The sequence below is a fragment of the Nematolebias whitei genome, chromosome 1 (assembly GCF_014905685.2).
Source record: "Nematolebias whitei isolate Nwh7 chromosome 1, NemWhi1, whole genome shotgun sequence".
Classification (NCBI taxonomy): Eukaryota; Metazoa; Chordata; class Actinopteri; order Cyprinodontiformes; family Rivulidae; genus Nematolebias; species Nematolebias whitei.
Genome location: NC_056498.1, coordinates 66,988,619 through 67,005,272, shown reverse-complemented (window position 1 = coordinate 67,005,272; position 16,654 = coordinate 66,988,619). Strand labels below are relative to the sequence as shown.

Sequence of the window (16,654 nt, the reverse complement as noted above, 5' to 3'; positions counted from 1 at the left end):
CAATCGAAACAAAACCTGAGCATGATGAAGGAATACAGCAGAAAACGGTGACTGATGCAATCTTGGACTTTACCGCAGTGCAGAACTTCCCTTATCCAAGCCGACAGCAGGAACCTGAGAGGAGCTGATAGGATCCAAGGAGCGCCACAGGATGAAACTTATTAGATGCAGCTCCAAACCCATGAGAGAGAGCGGCCAACGCCAAACAGGCTTTCAGTCTGACCAGCCGGCCGCTGCGGTTCCTGCGGTATCTGCGCCCTCTCCGTGTAGGTGGAATGAGGGTGCGGCACAGGTAGGACGGCACGTCCGTCAGAAATGAGCAGCAACTGGTGAACTGGTCAGAGTTGGTTGTTTGTCTCTATGTGTCCCTGTGATGGACTGGAGACCTGTCCAGGGTGTCCCCTGCCTCTTGCACAGTGACTGCAATGAATTTTCGGAGCACTCTGCAGAATCTAAACATGTTGTCTGTTGTTTGCAGGACTTTATTGGAGCGACGGGCGGACCTTTGGAGGATGCAATTACAGTCGTTAAAGATGAACGGTGGAAACGAATTCGCAGCACAATCTCTCCCTGCTTCACCAGTGGGAGACTGAAACAGGTAGATATCTCATGTCTGGTCATGAATCACTTGTAAGGACTCCACAGTCTTAACACTCAAGCTCATTTTACACTATTTACTGTACATGTTGCACCGCGCGTAAGTCACATTAGTCCAAAAATGTCTAATAAAGTGGAAAAAACATAAATAAGACACTTTGCCATATAAGTCGCATATATTATGTGTCACCGCTGACCACCCGCAAACGTGGGCTGGTGTTGTGCCAAAAATCAATTTGCTGCTGTAGTGAACCAGATGACCTCAAATCTACCAGATGGACAGAGACTGTTATTTTCATTGATCTGAATAAGTCTGGGCCATCTGATGTCTTTCTTTCTTGAATTAATCAAGCAGAAAAGACAATCCTCTATAATCATTACTGTTTTACAAATGTTTTAATAATCAATTGTGGTAGTTTCACTCAATGCTTATAGGTTGAAAAGAACTACTCATCTTTATTTTACATAAACAGTAAGTAATGATTTTTATTCCTCATTCCAAAAAGAAATCACCTGAATATGCCTTTCTTGATTTTCTGTCTGAAATGAGCAAGTCGTAAGTGTGTGAAAGTTGAGGCTTCGGTCAGCTAAATGTTTACTGAAGAAGAAATGTCATGTTTAAACTTTTTCAGAAGATTACCAAGAGTAGACTCCAAAAAGTCTGCTGCTTCTGCAATAATCTTTTCTGTATGTTAAACAAGTTTCATTCTCTGACCTCGACTGTTGATAAACACCTTACGTCAAAACCACTCCTCTTTCTGGTCCTTCCACGAATCAGAAAGCTCTAAATTGAACAGGAAGTCGACCCAAATAAAATGTGGCAACTCCCCAGTTCATGTTAGATTGAGAGTTCTGGAGAACGTGAGAGTTCCAAGATTGAGAGTGCAGTCGGTTCTGAAAGCTTCAGAGCAATGAAGAATCCAGAGGTTTTTTGGGGATTATAATTCTGTTTTGAGCTAACCGCGCACGACTCTCTGAAGGTTTGGTAGCTCTCGACGGAGACGCTGAAACGAGTCAGAAAGGAACTACTCCAAGGCTGATTCATCATCAACAGGTAGATGGTTCTATTTTGACCAAGTGTACCGTGAGAAGCTGAGATCGGACGGAGCGTGCAACTTCTGGTCAAACAGATTAAATTCCCTCACATATTTCCTCTGTAAGATAAATCTCAATTTAATCTTAAACTCTTCTCTCTCATAAATCAGTACAGATATTTTTAGAAATGTCTGAAGCAAAGTCCTCAAATCACCGCCGAGTGATTTGAAGTTCATTTTCTGTGAAACTGTCTGTTATTATTTTCATATTTTGCCAAATTAATGTAAATGTTTGATGTTAAACTTTGATTCTGAAAATAAATGATTCCATTCATTTGATGGGTCAAAGATAAACAACGTCTCTCGTTACATTTCTGTTAAATTCAATGCACGACATTACAGTCAGAAAAATGAAGAACTCGTGAAAAGTATGCATAAATATATACACATATATTTGTCATACAACAAGTGACACGTACCTCACGTGACTCACTACACTGCCAAACGGCGGCTGCAGGAGCGCAGAGGGAGAACTTTAACAAGAATTTAATAAGATTAACGCCTAAAAACAATTGTTTGTTTGCTCAACATTATAGTAATGGTGTGTCTCGGTTGAACTTTTCCTTAATAAATGCACTTTAATGGTCAAATCAGCTGCATTTCACCTGGGCGGCACGACAAAATGCAGCTGATTTGACGTTTGCTCCAGAAGTTCCGGAGTGAGACGAAGGTGGCTTGGTATGGCAAGCCAAGTGTCTCATTAATAGCCACTTTTACCTATTAATGAGACACTTGGCTTGCCATGTTAGTCGAGGGCCCTCTAGTGGCTGAAAATGGTAGTGTTCAATATTTTCCACGTCCGAGTGAATGAAATCGTCAGATCTCAGACAAAAATTGGGTTATAAATATGGGGAAAAAACAGATATTAGTTGCTTTGGTGTATAAGTCGCAGGACTTGCAAATTTATGCAAAAAGGTGTGACTTATACAGCAAAAAATACAGTATTTCCATTTTGTGTTTTGTTACTGCCCCTTTTACACAGATATTCCATCAGATTTAGATCAGAACTATAAGTTGGTGTGAGATTTAACCCTGGTACAGGAAGAACAGAATGTTGTTTTGATCCAGATATATTCTACCCACCCCTGTGTCTCCAAGTGCTTTAAATTGCAGAGAACAGACAACACGCTGCCTGCATCACAGTTTGTTTTCCTCTTTTCTTGAAGGTTTTTCCCTTCATTGCTCGCTTCGCAGACCGACTTGTGGCAAAACTCGGGGAAATGAATTTGAATGAGCCCGTAGAGGTTAAAAAGTATGTTATTGATGTATTACTGTAAATTAATGCAATGTTTTTTTCTTAAACAAATAGACATGGTGGCTATTACTTTTTTTTTTTTTTTTCAGATTTGTGGCACCGTTCAGTTTGGATGTGGTGACCAGTGCTTCCTTCAGTGTGGAAATCGACTCGATAAACAATCCTGATGATCCCGTTAACACTCACATGCAGAAGATAATGAAAATCAACTTTCGACTTTTTTTGTTACTGAGTATGCGCTGCTTGTTCTTGTTCAAGATGAGTTCATTAGTAAGAGCATGCGATTTAGTTTTAACAACTCTATTATGGTGTTGTTGTTTTTTTGTTTGTTTGTTTTTTTCTTTTAGTGGTGTTTCCCTTAGGTCGTTATCTGCTGAAGCTCTTCAAAATTGAAATGCTATCGAGACCCAGTGTGGACTTTTTCTACAACATCATCAAGAAATTTAAAGACCAACATCAAACAGATGAATCTGTAAGCATGGATTTGTTCATATTTAACTTTCAGTTTCTGATTTAAAGTAATTCCAGCCATAAGCCCAGCTCACTTTTAGCAAAAGAAGACTTCCACATCCTGTAATCTGAAAAAAAAAAAAAAACATTCATTTTACAATCATTTACCAGCTAATGTTGTGCCGTCCTGGCTTATTCAAATATCATATGTGGATAAGAATTATAGGTAAAAGCTGATGGTTGTCTGTGCTCATCCAGACTCGAGGAGACTTCCTGCAGGTGATGATTCAAAGCGAGATCCCAGACGCGGACATAAAAAACGAAGAGGAGCAACCAACTAAAGGTATGCTGTCAGCACTAGGGGTTGAACGACTACAATAATTTTTAAACTCGACATTAACATAATAAAACTCGAGTAGAACTCGAGTAGTTGATGACGTCATAGGAGCTCGAGATGAAAAAATAGATAAAAAATAAAACCGCAAAAAAAACACAATTTATTATTTACAAAACAAAAAAAGACCAACAAAACATTGGGAGAGTATATTATGCTCCTACCATTTATCATACTGCAAATAAGTCACAGGAAAACCAAAACTATTACTTATTATTATTATTATTATTATTATTAAGCTGCAAAAGTGAAAGAAATAACGTGCAGCACGTAAAAAACGAAACTAAAAACAGTGAGGTGGACGACCACACCGCACCACTGGCAGCTGTGGTGCGCATTAGGTTTAATTTAAAGATTAATATGTTTATAGGTTTTTTAATAGGTTTAGAGATTAATATTTTTTGCTTTTTGTTTGTAAAACGAAGTCAGAAGAAGCTGGTTCTGGTTCGGTCATTGGACCCGGTGTTGCACCATATTCTGTGACCTGCAACAGTGCATGCAACACCGCCCCCTACGGTCACAATATACGGTGGTCACAGAATATGGTATAACACTGGTTCGCAAAGAGCTCCAAACAGTCAGGAAGTTGCTTCATTTTCTGTTTCCTTACGGTAGTTGAACCAGAAGATTCATCTTTAGTGAAATATTTCCAGACTATTGATTTATTTCTACCTGTTTGCCAAGATTGGACCTGTCCATCTGCTGGGAGGAATCCATTTGGTAGCTTCTACCAGTAGCCCGGTGCGGATCACGTGACACAATGACGTCACTGCGAATACTCAACGGGAAATTTAAAAACTCGATAGATGTCCTAGGAATCGACCTGTCGATTACTCGAGTAGTCTGTTAAAGCCCTAGTCAGCACAGAAGGTATCAAGACAACCGAGGTAACGCATATCTCCTGTCTCTGATCTGTTGGCAAGTAAACTCTTTTCAGTTCATTTTCTTTTATTTCTTTTTTGTAAAATGTACGAGGTTTACTTCATTGTAAAACAATAAGCAAACTACAAATGGATTGTCAGAGACCCTCTTCTGGCCACCCTATTGCAAAGGTTCAGGTTCACCTGAGTGCAAAAGTGTAAAATATGTGCTGGGTACACAGTAGTTGAACAATTTCAGGTTATTTGCTCCGGCTGCAGTATCTCAGTGGTCAGTGCCACGATTAGGCTTGTCACAATAACCAATTCTGCTGGGCGATTAATTGTCTCAGAAATTATTTAGATAAACAATAAAATTGTTTGAAATTTGACAATAATTACTAATTATTGTCACATTTAAGAAAAAATGTTGATTTTAGAGTGTAGTTCCTTTTTTCGACCACCGGATGTCAGTATAAGACTGTTTGAACCGAAGGATAGATAGTGAGGGAGCGAGTAGCGTGTCTCTGTAAGAAAAATGGGAGGGAGACCCCTTGACATGACATGGGCTGTCTCTCCTTCCTTGTTTTCGCTTCTCAAAATGCCAGACGCTCAATGTGGTTTGAGCTCTTTAGCATAGCATTTTTTACACAAAGATTTTAATAAAAAAAAAAACAAAAACAAAAAAACAGTAAACAAGTTCTCAGCTTCTTTTTGTAGAGAAAACCAACTTTTTACACGAAGGCACAGGTTTCAACCATGAATTTTGGAGCTTCGACAAGACGGAGGTTTTTTCCCCAAGGTCGGCCTGTTAGCTTAACTCGTAGTTTAGCTTCTCAGATTAGCTGCTTTTAACGATCCAAAAACACGATTTTGAATGGTTAAAACAGATTTTAAAGAGAAAGGGAGGGGTCAGTGAAGAGCACCGGAGTTGAGCCTTTTGTCATCCAGTGTCTTCAGTAGAAAGAGAGAGACACACGAAGAAACAATAAAGCTGATAAATGAAAATGAGGTTGATAATTTTCATTTATCATGCGATTAATTGATTTATTGTTTATCGCGACAGGCCTAGCCACGGTCTCTTAATCCTGTGGCCGCATGTTCGAGCCCATGTTGCACCAGGAAGGGCATTTGACACAAAACAATTGCCAAAATCTTTGGAGATTTTGCTCGCTGTGGCAACGCCTGCCGAAGGGGCGCAGCCGAAAGAACAACAGCAACATTATGTGCTCCAATATTGATGGTAATGTTCAGAACAGAGAGAACAGTTTTGAGTATGTTTGCAACATGGAGCTCCAGAGATAACCGGTTAAGGCAACGTTTTAAAAGGTATCGTATTTTTTGGACAATAAGGTGCACCGGATTATAAGGCGTATTAAACAAAACAAGTTCATTCAGACAGATTTTGAGCGCCGTGTACCACATAAAATCAGTTCGAAGTCAGCAAGCACAAACAGAATTAATACATAAGGCGCACCAGATTATAAGGCTCACTGACGATTTTTGAGAAAATTAAAGGATTTTAAGTGCACCTTATAGTCCGAAAAATACGGTAAATAGATGCAAATATAAGGATGTCACTGAAACTGGATCCTTGCTGCAAAGACAATGTATGAACTGTGTTTAAAACAAATTGTCTTTCTAAAATATATTTTAATACCAGCATCACAAAGTTAAACAAAAGACTGGAAAACATCTCGATGTTTACTGAACCCTGAATTTTATTTAATTTTTATTGTGCCACTGCGCTTGTAGTTTTATCTCTACAAACATCATTTTCACATCAAGATGTAGGAAAAAAAAAAAGTATTTCACTCAGTTTTAGTCTCTTGAGCAGACCGACTGTTTGCACCAGAAACATCCAGCTGCCTCTCTGCTTTTTAACATCCCATACAGTCACCGTTTTCCCACCAGGAGCACAAATGGCACAACAATGTGTGAAGAAATGTTTATTCACTGTTGTAAAAGTGTTTCAGTAAGAATTAGTTTATCTGAAATAAGCAATCAGCTGGGACAAAGTTGAAGTAAAATTTCATGCCTGAGACAAAACTCAGTCCTACAGAGAATAAATGAAACCTCCTAAACGGAAGGAACTGATACAGTCCAGTGAAGATGTTCACTGGTTTTTCTGCTTTACTCTAACACAAGATTAGAAATTACAATTAGGTATACATTTATATATATATTACATATAACAAGACATTTTGGCCAGTATTTAATTATTATTAACACTTAAAAAATAGCTGAGTAAAGTAGTCCCTCGTTTGTCACGGGGCTTTGGAACCATGCCCCCCCCACCCGCGATCAGTGAAAAACCGCGAAGTAGGGATACAGTAGTCTAAGTTCAATTTAATTCAATTCAAAAATAATTTATTAATCCCAAAGGAAAATTATTTGTTGTTGTAGCTCTTTATCCTCATTTCATTAAGAGATGTGTTAGATGCTGATGGCTGTAGACAGGAAGGATTTCTTGTAAAGGTCCATCCCACAGTGGATCCTAAGAAACTGGCTGCAGATGCCGTCCGATCCGTCCACCCGGACTCGGCTGGCCTCTCGGTTCCCCCGGGCCGTAGGACCGCCAGGATGCTGGGCAGAACTACTCCCAGAGTGATGGCCAATCCTCCCAGCAGTCTGCCGAGCTCCTCGTCACTCAACAGAGTCAGCAAAACGAAGTTGCAGGGGCAAACTGTTCCACAGCCTGGGGGGCCACTGACTGAAAGGCCCCGTCCCCTTTAGTTTTCAGCCACATACTGTAGGTGCCGAGGGATGATCCCATCCTTCCGCTGTCATGACCCATGTTTCCTGCTAGTTCCAGGATCTCAGTGGTCAGGCACTCGAGCATAGCCAGCAGGTAGATGAGAATGCATCCACAGAACATCCTTTTCAACTCATTTGAGATTTGGGGCTGTAGCTGAGATATTATTTGAGCTTTTGAGATGTTAATCAGCTGTTGTTGGTTGTAGAAAACTGCCTTGTTGCCATGGTTACGCGTCATAGCAAATGTGTGAAACTAAAAAAGTTTCAGTAAAAATCCTTCCAGCTGCACAGCATCCGATACCAGAGGAAACAATCATCCAAAAAATGTGATTTACATCCAGAAAACCAGGAATTAAAGTTTCCAAAAGCAAAATCTTGGAATGAAAGTAACAGAGCTGCTCCAACATGCAGCCACCTTGAGCGGCGCAAGTAAACTTTATTGTCATCTCATGTGGTACATGAGATGGAACGCAATTATGTGCAGAAGTAGTAGTAGTAAGTACTAGTTTATTTTAGTAATTACTGTAGTAGTAAGTAGTATTTTTATTTTTATTTTTTGTATTTATATACAGGTATATATTAAGGCATTTAAAACCCTTTCTACACTCTTGCAATGTCCCTAACAATTTTCCAAACTCTAAACGCTATAAAAGAGCACAGCGTGTTATGATCTCAGCTCTCTGCCTCTGGTTGCACTCTGCTGGCGCTCTTGGCCACGCCCACTTTTCCACTGCAGAGTGGAGATCTGACATGCTGCAGGAGGGAGCTTTTTCTGCAGCTGTGGGCTGCACACAGGTGCAGCAGGTGCTAAATAATTTAAAATAATTCATTTTAAATAAAAATTTCATGCCGATCTTGCAGCTCATCCATCAATCAGCTAATTGTGTGTCATGTCCAGTCTTATTTTGAAAAACCACGATAGAGTCCGCAAAAACGAACCGCGAAGTAGTGAGGGACTACTTTATTGTGTTTTTAAACTTTTTCATTGTTAGTTATTTCTCAAGCAGCTGTTTCCCAGTTTTTAATAATAGACCAAAGTAAAATGCACATTTGGTTAAATCAAACACTTTTAATTTCACCACCTCCTTGAATCATGTTGACTAAATCAACACTGCTTAACCAGTTATCTTTTCAGTGAGACCTTGACGTGAGTGTGATGTGTTTTTGTGATGCTTGTGTTGTAGGTTTGACTGAACATGAGATCCTTTCTCAGGCCTTGATGTTCATCTTTGCTGGCTACGAGACGACCAGTACAACTCTGTCTTTCATTTTCTACAATCTGGCCACGAACCCTGATGTGATGCAGACCTTACAGGAAGAGATCGATGCTAACCTGCATGAAGATGTACAATAACTGTTCTTAAATTATTATTTATGATTCAACACATTACTTAGAATCCTTTACTTTTTCTCTTCTTTGTCCTCCCACTTTTTAATCTCTCATCCAGACTCCCATTTCGTACACCGACCTGTATAATCTGCAGTACCTGGACCAGGTTATTTACGAGTCGATGCGTTTGATTTCCACCGCACCCCGGCTTGATAGGGTTTGCAAAAAGACCGTGCAGATAAATGGGATCACCATCCCCGAGGGAACATTAGTTGGGGTTCCGGTGCATTTGTTACACAAGGACCCGCGGTTTTGGAGCTCGCCTGAGCTTTTCAGACCAGAGAGGTAAATTGACATAGAACACGAGATCGATGCTGCATTTTCACAGTTTCTGTTTGAGGATGACTCATTTTATGTCCTTGTCGGAACGTCTCAGTTTGACACCTTAATCTGGTCTGTGCAGGTTCAGTAAGGAGAACGAGGCAGACCTGAACCCGTACGCCTACATGCCGTTTGGCCTCGGCCCTCGTAACTGCGTTGGGATGCGCTACGCGATGCTCGTCATGAAGATGGTCATCGTGCGCCTCCTGCAGAGTTACACCTTGGAAACCTGCAAAGACACTTCGGTAAGACGAAGTCACCCCGCTGAACTCGGCTCAACTGCCACGTCACTGATTAATTTCTGTTTTTTTCTCATCTTCAGATTCCACTGGAGTTTAACTGGATATTTCAACCCACCAAGCCCATAAAACGTTGGTTACGTACTGTAACCCCAGATTCTATGAATATAAGCGTAGCCCTTTAAGGCCTTCGCTTTAGTGGGTTTATCCCGTTATGCAGAGCATAAGCACTGAAAAAAATTAGTCCACGCCCACCTGCTGTGTGGGCCCTACCCGGTCCGTATAAATTACGTTAAGAGCGGGAAATCGGCTCCCAAAATAGCTTTTTTCTTCAGCCATTTAGGAGCCAGTGAGGCCCGACGCTTAAAGGGCTACGCTTATATTCATAGAATCTGGGGTTACAGTACGTAACCAACGTTCTATGTCATATAAGCTTCGCCCTTTAAGGCCTTCGCTTTAGTGGGTAAAGGGCGAAGCCGATGTGGTCCTCGCCTCACTGGGTCCATTCGAACACAGTAAGAAGCGGAAGCTTGCCCAAAAAACGTCTTGTCACTCAGCTCCCCATGTGCATAACTACGCATCGCGTAATTATGTGCCATGCACAGACGCATGTTGTGTAGCTATGCGTTCTGACAAAGCATGAATACCCCGGAAAACTTTCAACGGGAAGAAGAAGTTGAAAAGAGGGGGGCATGAACCAACTGGTTCATGGCTGAACAGTATAAACAGATTAATGTCCATAAATTGATTATAAATCAATTGAACTGATTGGTAACAATAATCATGAACTGATTAGTGACAATATAACCAAAATCACAGACACGACTTGTGACTGATAACAACATCTCACACTGTAATGCATGCAGACAGAAGTGAGCTTAAACAGAGTTCCATGAGAACAACAATATTCATTCTGTTAGAGCACTAAGGACAGAATGTGTCATGGAACGAGCCGTTACATCACGTAGGTAAAAGCGAATAAATGAGCAGGGTGTTGACCATGCAACCGCAGTGCAAATGTCCTGCATTGACAAACCATTATGCAGAGCAGTCGAAGATGCGATACCCCTGGTCGAGTGTGCTTAGAGGTTGACAGGAGGCTCTAAATCTGATGCTCTGTAGGCTTCAGAAAAGGCCTCACACAGCCAGTGTGATAAGCGCTGGATGGATAACGGCGACCTGTAGAAACATCTCTATAATGCACAAACCATTGTTGAGTTTGAAACGCATTGCAGCTGTGTGCGTTATGTAACACGTCAAACGCCCGCACCGGGCAGAGAAGATGAAAAGATGCTTCCTCTTCTGATCTGTGGGGGGGGAAAAAACCCCTCCAACGATATCACTCTTGATTTAAAAGAGCTCGTGATGTTTTAGGCATAAAAGCTGGGTTGGTCTTAAATCAGCTGAGCTGCCCGTCAGCCTAATTCTAAGGCATGACGAAGCAACAGAGAGGGCAGATAATTACTTACCCTCTTAGCGGGTGTTAAAACCAGCAACAGGGCTGTTAAAAGAGACAAGAATTTAAATGAAACCTGATCCAGAGGCTCAATTGAAGCTTTGATCAGGGCTCGCAGGACCAGCGTTAAACCCACTGTGGAAAACAAGTGGGCGTGAAAACAGGCCTACATCTCTGTACACCTTTTAGAAACCGCTTCATCAGCGGGTGATAAAAGCTGTTCTGACTCCAAACCCTTTGTGGCAGGAAGAGATGGCTGCAATCGTACGTTAAAGCGTACTGAAAGCCAACTCCCTATCCATCAGCTGTTGTAGAAAAACAACACGCCGCTTAAAAGGCATGAGGTGGTCTCTAAACCTTCTCTGTGCACCAGCGCTGAAAAGCCGTCCCCTTGATGTGTACAGAACTGTGGTAGATGCAGCACGTGAATCTTGAATTGTGCACACTATCTCCTGAGGGAGACCCATCCTCTAAGTGGAACCGCTCAGCGGTCAGACCCACCGGTGTTGACCTATTTCTGGGTAACTCTTGGTCGCTCCTCCTGCCTGAAGGAGAGCATCCTTCCTCCATGACAGTTCCACGGCGACCCAACAACAGACGTTGCAGGCCTGGGAACCATAGTGCGTTCACACGCCGGGAGCCACCAAGGAGGGCTGTCAATCCCTCCTCTTGAACTCGGTTCATGGACCGTAAAAAACAGAGGAGGTGGGGGGGAAAGAAACGCGTAAAAAGCGTTTTGGGCCACCGACTGTGAGCAAATGCGTCCCCCCCCAGCGATGGATCGTCTCGCGGGCTCAGGGAAAACCGTAGTTGACATTGAGCGTTCTTCTCGCATCGCAAACAGGTCCACAGCTGCTTTGCCAACTTCTGCTGCGTCTGAAAAACATCAGATCCGGATGGAGGATCCGGTCCACATAACGTGGGCCGCCCTTGGACGTCACATCAGCCCCTCTGTTCAGAACATCGGATATGTAAACTGCTCTAATAAAAGCAGGTTTGATGAACCCAACTCAGTAGCTTCCGCGCAATGTGTAACATCTGGGCTGAACGCACACCCCCCTGGCGGTTTATGTACGCAGCAGTCACCATGTTGTCTGTGTGAATCAACACGTGTTGATTCTGTAGCACGGGAGCAAAAAGTTGAATCACATTCAGCACTGTGCGACACTCCAAAACATTGATGTGGGCTGATGTGCGGTGGGGCCACAGCGCCCCTACTGCTTGAGATAGGCATGTTCCCCACCCCAACCTGACAGAGACGCGTCCGTGAAGACTGACACGTGACGTGGATCTGCTGACGGGGACTCCCTCTGACAGAGCCAGGGTGTTTCCCCAGTGTCGGAGGTCTGCTCCCATGGAGGGAGGGACAGTGATCATCCGTCTCTTTTGTTTTACTGGATCCACACGCAGACGCGTAAACCACCTCTGGAGGCGCCTCATGTGTAACAAACCCAGCGGGACCACTGTGTGAGCTGATGACGTCATTCCCAACAGCTTCATGACGGAGACAGCTGTTACCACTTTGCCAGGTCTTACGTGGCGTAATTGGTTTTTAGAGTGTCGATTCTTGTTTGTGATAAACGAGCCGTCATGGTAATTGAGTTTAATTCCACTCCCAGATAACAATTATCTGGGCCGGGAAAATCGAGCTTTTCTTCCAGTATGGCGAAAACCAGATTTAGCAGGTGTGATGCTAACACCTGAGCCTGTATCAATGCTTCCTGTCTGGAGTGAGACAGGGGCAGCAGGTCGTCCAGGTAAAAACAAAACCCTCATCCCTGCTTGTGCAGTGGATGCAGGGCTGTCTCCACACACTTGAGAACGTACGAGGCGCGAGGGAGTACCCAAAAAAGGCAACCTGTTGTACTGGTACTTCATCCCTTGAAAGGCGAAACGCAGAAATTTTCTGTGTTTTGGGATGATTGGTGTGTGAAAATAGGCATCTTTTAAAACGATGGAGACAAACCAGTCGTTTTCCTGGATGTTGTCCAACAGCTGTCTGTTCATCAACATGTGAAAAAATCTGTTCATGATCGCTTTGATGAAAGCTGACAGATCCAGAATCGGTCTCATCCCTCCGGTCCTTTCGGGGACCAGGAAGTAGCTTGAGTAAAACCCTGTGTTTTCCTCCTCGTTGGGAACTCTTGAGATTACACCTTTTATCAGAAGCTCTTGGATTTCTGCATTTAAGGCTGAGACTTGGTCTGGTGATGACAGGACCGTCTCTATAACTCCTCCGAACGGAGGGGGTCGGGTTGCAAACTGCAGCGTGTAACCCTTGCATAACACTCTGTCCCTCCATCTGTCCGGTGAGCATGTTTTTAACCACTCTGCGTGACGTTCGTGGAGTGGACGTGCGTTTAAATGATGTGCCGTGTTTTGAACGGATGTCATCCAAACCTCCGCCTCGACCGCCGTCATGCGTCGCGGAAATGTTTTCCGCGTGACCCAAGGCGAGGCTTTCTCGAAAGGGCTGTTCTGCGCGCGCCCGCGCGCTGTGACTGGATCGCGGACCAACCTTCATGTCCGGGCGGGGCGGTGTGTGCTGAGGCGAGGCGTGTGTCAGCTGATGAAGTGAAGGTTGTGAGCCTCGCGGGAGCGCACGTTTCCTCTGGAGGGACGCGCGCCGCTCTCGCTGAGGGCGGGGCCCGTCATTGGATTCATTCAGCTGTCTCACGCTTATGCCGCCGTGAGCTGCTGATCGCTGGGACGCGGTGGATGACGGCCACTCGCGTTCATACAGGAGAGGCGTGTGTTGTTTTCGCTGAGAGCAGGGACCTCCACCGGACCCGGCCTGCGGTCCCACATTTATCCCGATGTGGGCCGGTGAGCGCCGGGCAGCTGTGCGTGCATCATCGACACAGTGCCGTTGGATGGAGGCTGCTTGTCTCGCTCGGGAGCGCGTAAACACCGTTGGGAGGTGATCGTGCGGGCCTGATTGACAACAAGTTATTTCGCTTACCGTGGTGTCACGTGAGCGTCTGGGCATGTGAGGGAGCGGCGGTGGATTTAAAAAACCTTTATTTAAGGACACCGGCTCTTTATGAGTGGAGGGTGTGTAGCGGCTGTGAGCTCATCCGAGCTTACAGACTGGCTAAAAACAGGCGTTTTGATCTTTGAAAAATCATTTATTCAATTCCTGTGTCATTTATACACACATCCTCCGCAGACCGTCATTTCTTAAAACTTCTCCCCCGTGAGCTCTGCGGTTTGTTTGCTCCGAGCGCCGTCTGCAGGCGATCTCTGGGGAAAACGCTGAAGTGCAGGCTGCCGGACTGAGGAGGGGTGGTCTCTGGCGGGCGGGGCGGGTGGTGGAGCTGGGCGAGACGAAGCTGCTGCTGCCGTGGAGCGTCGATGTCTCTGCCTCTGCTTTTGACGATCTCTCCAGCGGGCTGGAGGACGGAATGAGCCGCGCGGCTAGATGAGATGGCGTACAGCTTCCGACGTCTCCTCCGACTGCTTCGAATTCGTCAGCATGGACGTCAAGCTGCTTCCGAACAGCGCGTCCGATGAGATGGGGCCCTCCATCCGGTCTTTGTGCAGCTTTTCCGGCAGCAATGGAGAGTGACGGAGCCAGATGGAACGTTGGATTACCGTCATCCATGCTACAATCCTCGACAGGCAACCCGAGGGAGCGGCGCACATGTTGAGGATGGCGTCTGCCGATCTACACAGGGAGCTCTTAGTCTCCTCCGGCAGGTCTGAGGTCTCAGCCTTTTCGACATGCTAAATGCTAGCAGCGCATGTTGTTGCTAACTGCGGTTGCCTGAAAACACGTCGGTGGGCTCGATTGGAGAGCTTTGGTCGCCGTCTGGTTCCTCCGGAGGGACGGGACGCTGCTCCGACCTGGACAGCTTCGCTCCGGAAGCTTCCGCGAGGCTTGGCTCCAGGGGAGGGAACCGAGGAATAGCGTCAGTTGCCTTACAGAAGGAGTTCTTTGTCTCCAAGGCAGGTCTGCGGCCTTCAGTCCCTTGGACATGCTATATGCTAGCAGCGCACGTTGTTGCTAACTGCGGCTGCCTGGAAAAACACGTCAGTGAAAAATAACCTTTCCGCCGATCATCCGAACTGGCGGGAAAAGGCGAGGGACGTAGAAAAAGGGGGTCCCTTCATGTCAGCCTCCTCCCGGGTTCCGCCGGGCAACCCCTGAGGGCGCTGTCGGCCGGGAGCGGTGTGATCGCCGATGCGAAAACGAGGTGGGATGGGGTGAGCATTCACTCAGCCCCCCTCCACCTACACTACGCTCCCCGGGAGGGAATGAGCAGCGGGGGCTGCAGCTGAGCACACCTTGCCCCGGAGGAACCATCCGGTTCGCCCCGAGGGTCGGCGATAAGAGGAAAAAACACAAGATGGCGTTGTCCAGCGTGTAGTGACCTGTCACTGGGAAATGTTCCACGACGCTTACCTTGGAATAAGACTGCTGTCATCTTCTCCTCGGGGAGGAGAACTCACCGGACGACCGGAGGTCGACTGCCGGGCCAAGCATCTTTCGCAAAGGTTGGTCATTTACACAATTTATCTTCTTTGTTCTTCTGACAGTGCTATATTAGCTCGCTGAAGAAAAAATGGGAGCCGATTTCCCGCTCTTAACGTAATTTATACGGACCGGGTAGGGCCCACACAGCAGGTGGGCGTGGACTAATTTTTTTCAGTGCTTATGCTCTGCATAACGGGATAAACCCACTAAAGCGAAGGCCTTAAAGGGCGAAGCTTATATGACATAGAACTGAAGTTTGTTCCAAGAAAATCATAACAAGATTACTATCTTCAAATATCATCTACCTAGTTTCTATCAAATATTCTTTGTTAACGAGTTAACATTTCTTTATTGGAGACTGCCTAGTAAAGGCAGCACCTTTATTATTATGCACCTAGAAACAGGTTTCTTAACTTTATATCTTAGTCTTCTGTCAACTTTAATGCGGTCTGAATCACAATGAGTACTCCCAGAAATGTTGTATCAAAACAACCTCAGATGTATTCTGATTGTTTGGAGCCATTTTGAGTCAAGATGGCTGCCACAGCTACCTCAGCAAACACAACATTGACAATAACTCAGTCATTCTTTGAGAATTTGAGCTGAAATTTACTCTGGTCATTGCTGAGAGCGAGTTGTTATATGTTCCTGATGCAAATTAGATATCCAAGATGGCTGCTGTAGCTAAAAGGGAAAAAAAAAAATGATAACTCATCTGTTTTTAGAGCTATTCAGCTGAAATTTGCTGTGTTGGTTCCTGAGAGCAATGCCCATTAAATAATGAATTCAAATGTAAAAATTCAAGATGGCCACCAAAGCTACATTTAAACGGCTTTAACTCTGCTATTTTTACACACGTAGTGCTGAAATTTGGTGAGGTTATAGCTGAGAATGTTCCCCATCATATACTGAATCCAGATCAAAATCCAAGATGGCCACCTTAGCGATGGAAAAAATGACTGACTTATTAAGTTTTTGGCATACTGAGCTGAAATTTGGTATAGAGGTAGCTGAGCGCGAACCCCAACACATACAGTAGTACAGCCAAATCAACAATTTAGTTTAGCAGCAGTGTGGCGGTCCCCGTCATAGTTCCTACAGGAACTTTCAAGTCTTTGAATATTGACCAGTTTGATTGAACAACATTGAATGTCTCACAATTTACTCTTTTAACAATTAGTTTTTATTGACTGTTCAGTTTATCTGAATATTCAACGTCTATGAAGCCCATCTAAAAGCTGTCTTTTTTTTAACCAAAGAATGGCTTCATTTCATTTACCTGAACAAAGTGTCACCTCCAGATGTTATACTATAGATGTATTTTTTCTATATTTACCTGACTGATTTGAATTTACAGATGTTATGCA

General features: G+C 44.3%; 1 protein-coding gene across 1 annotated transcript; it reads left to right on the top strand.

The window, feature by feature from the left end:
• Positions 1-478: 478 nt before the first annotated feature.
• On the top strand, positions 479-16,648 carry LOC119413204 (cytochrome P450 3A40; the record flags this gene model as incomplete). The annotated part of the gene is given in 10 exon segments (XM_037680241.1): positions 479-598; positions 2,858-2,943; positions 3,036-3,178; positions 3,294-3,418; positions 3,655-3,739; positions 8,589-8,749; positions 8,853-9,079; positions 9,198-9,360; positions 9,438-9,483; positions 15,535-16,648. Coding segments are annotated over 10 exon segments (1,185 nt in total), but the record flags the coding sequence as incomplete, so codon positions are not given.
• Positions 16,649-16,654: the final 6 nt, after the last annotated feature.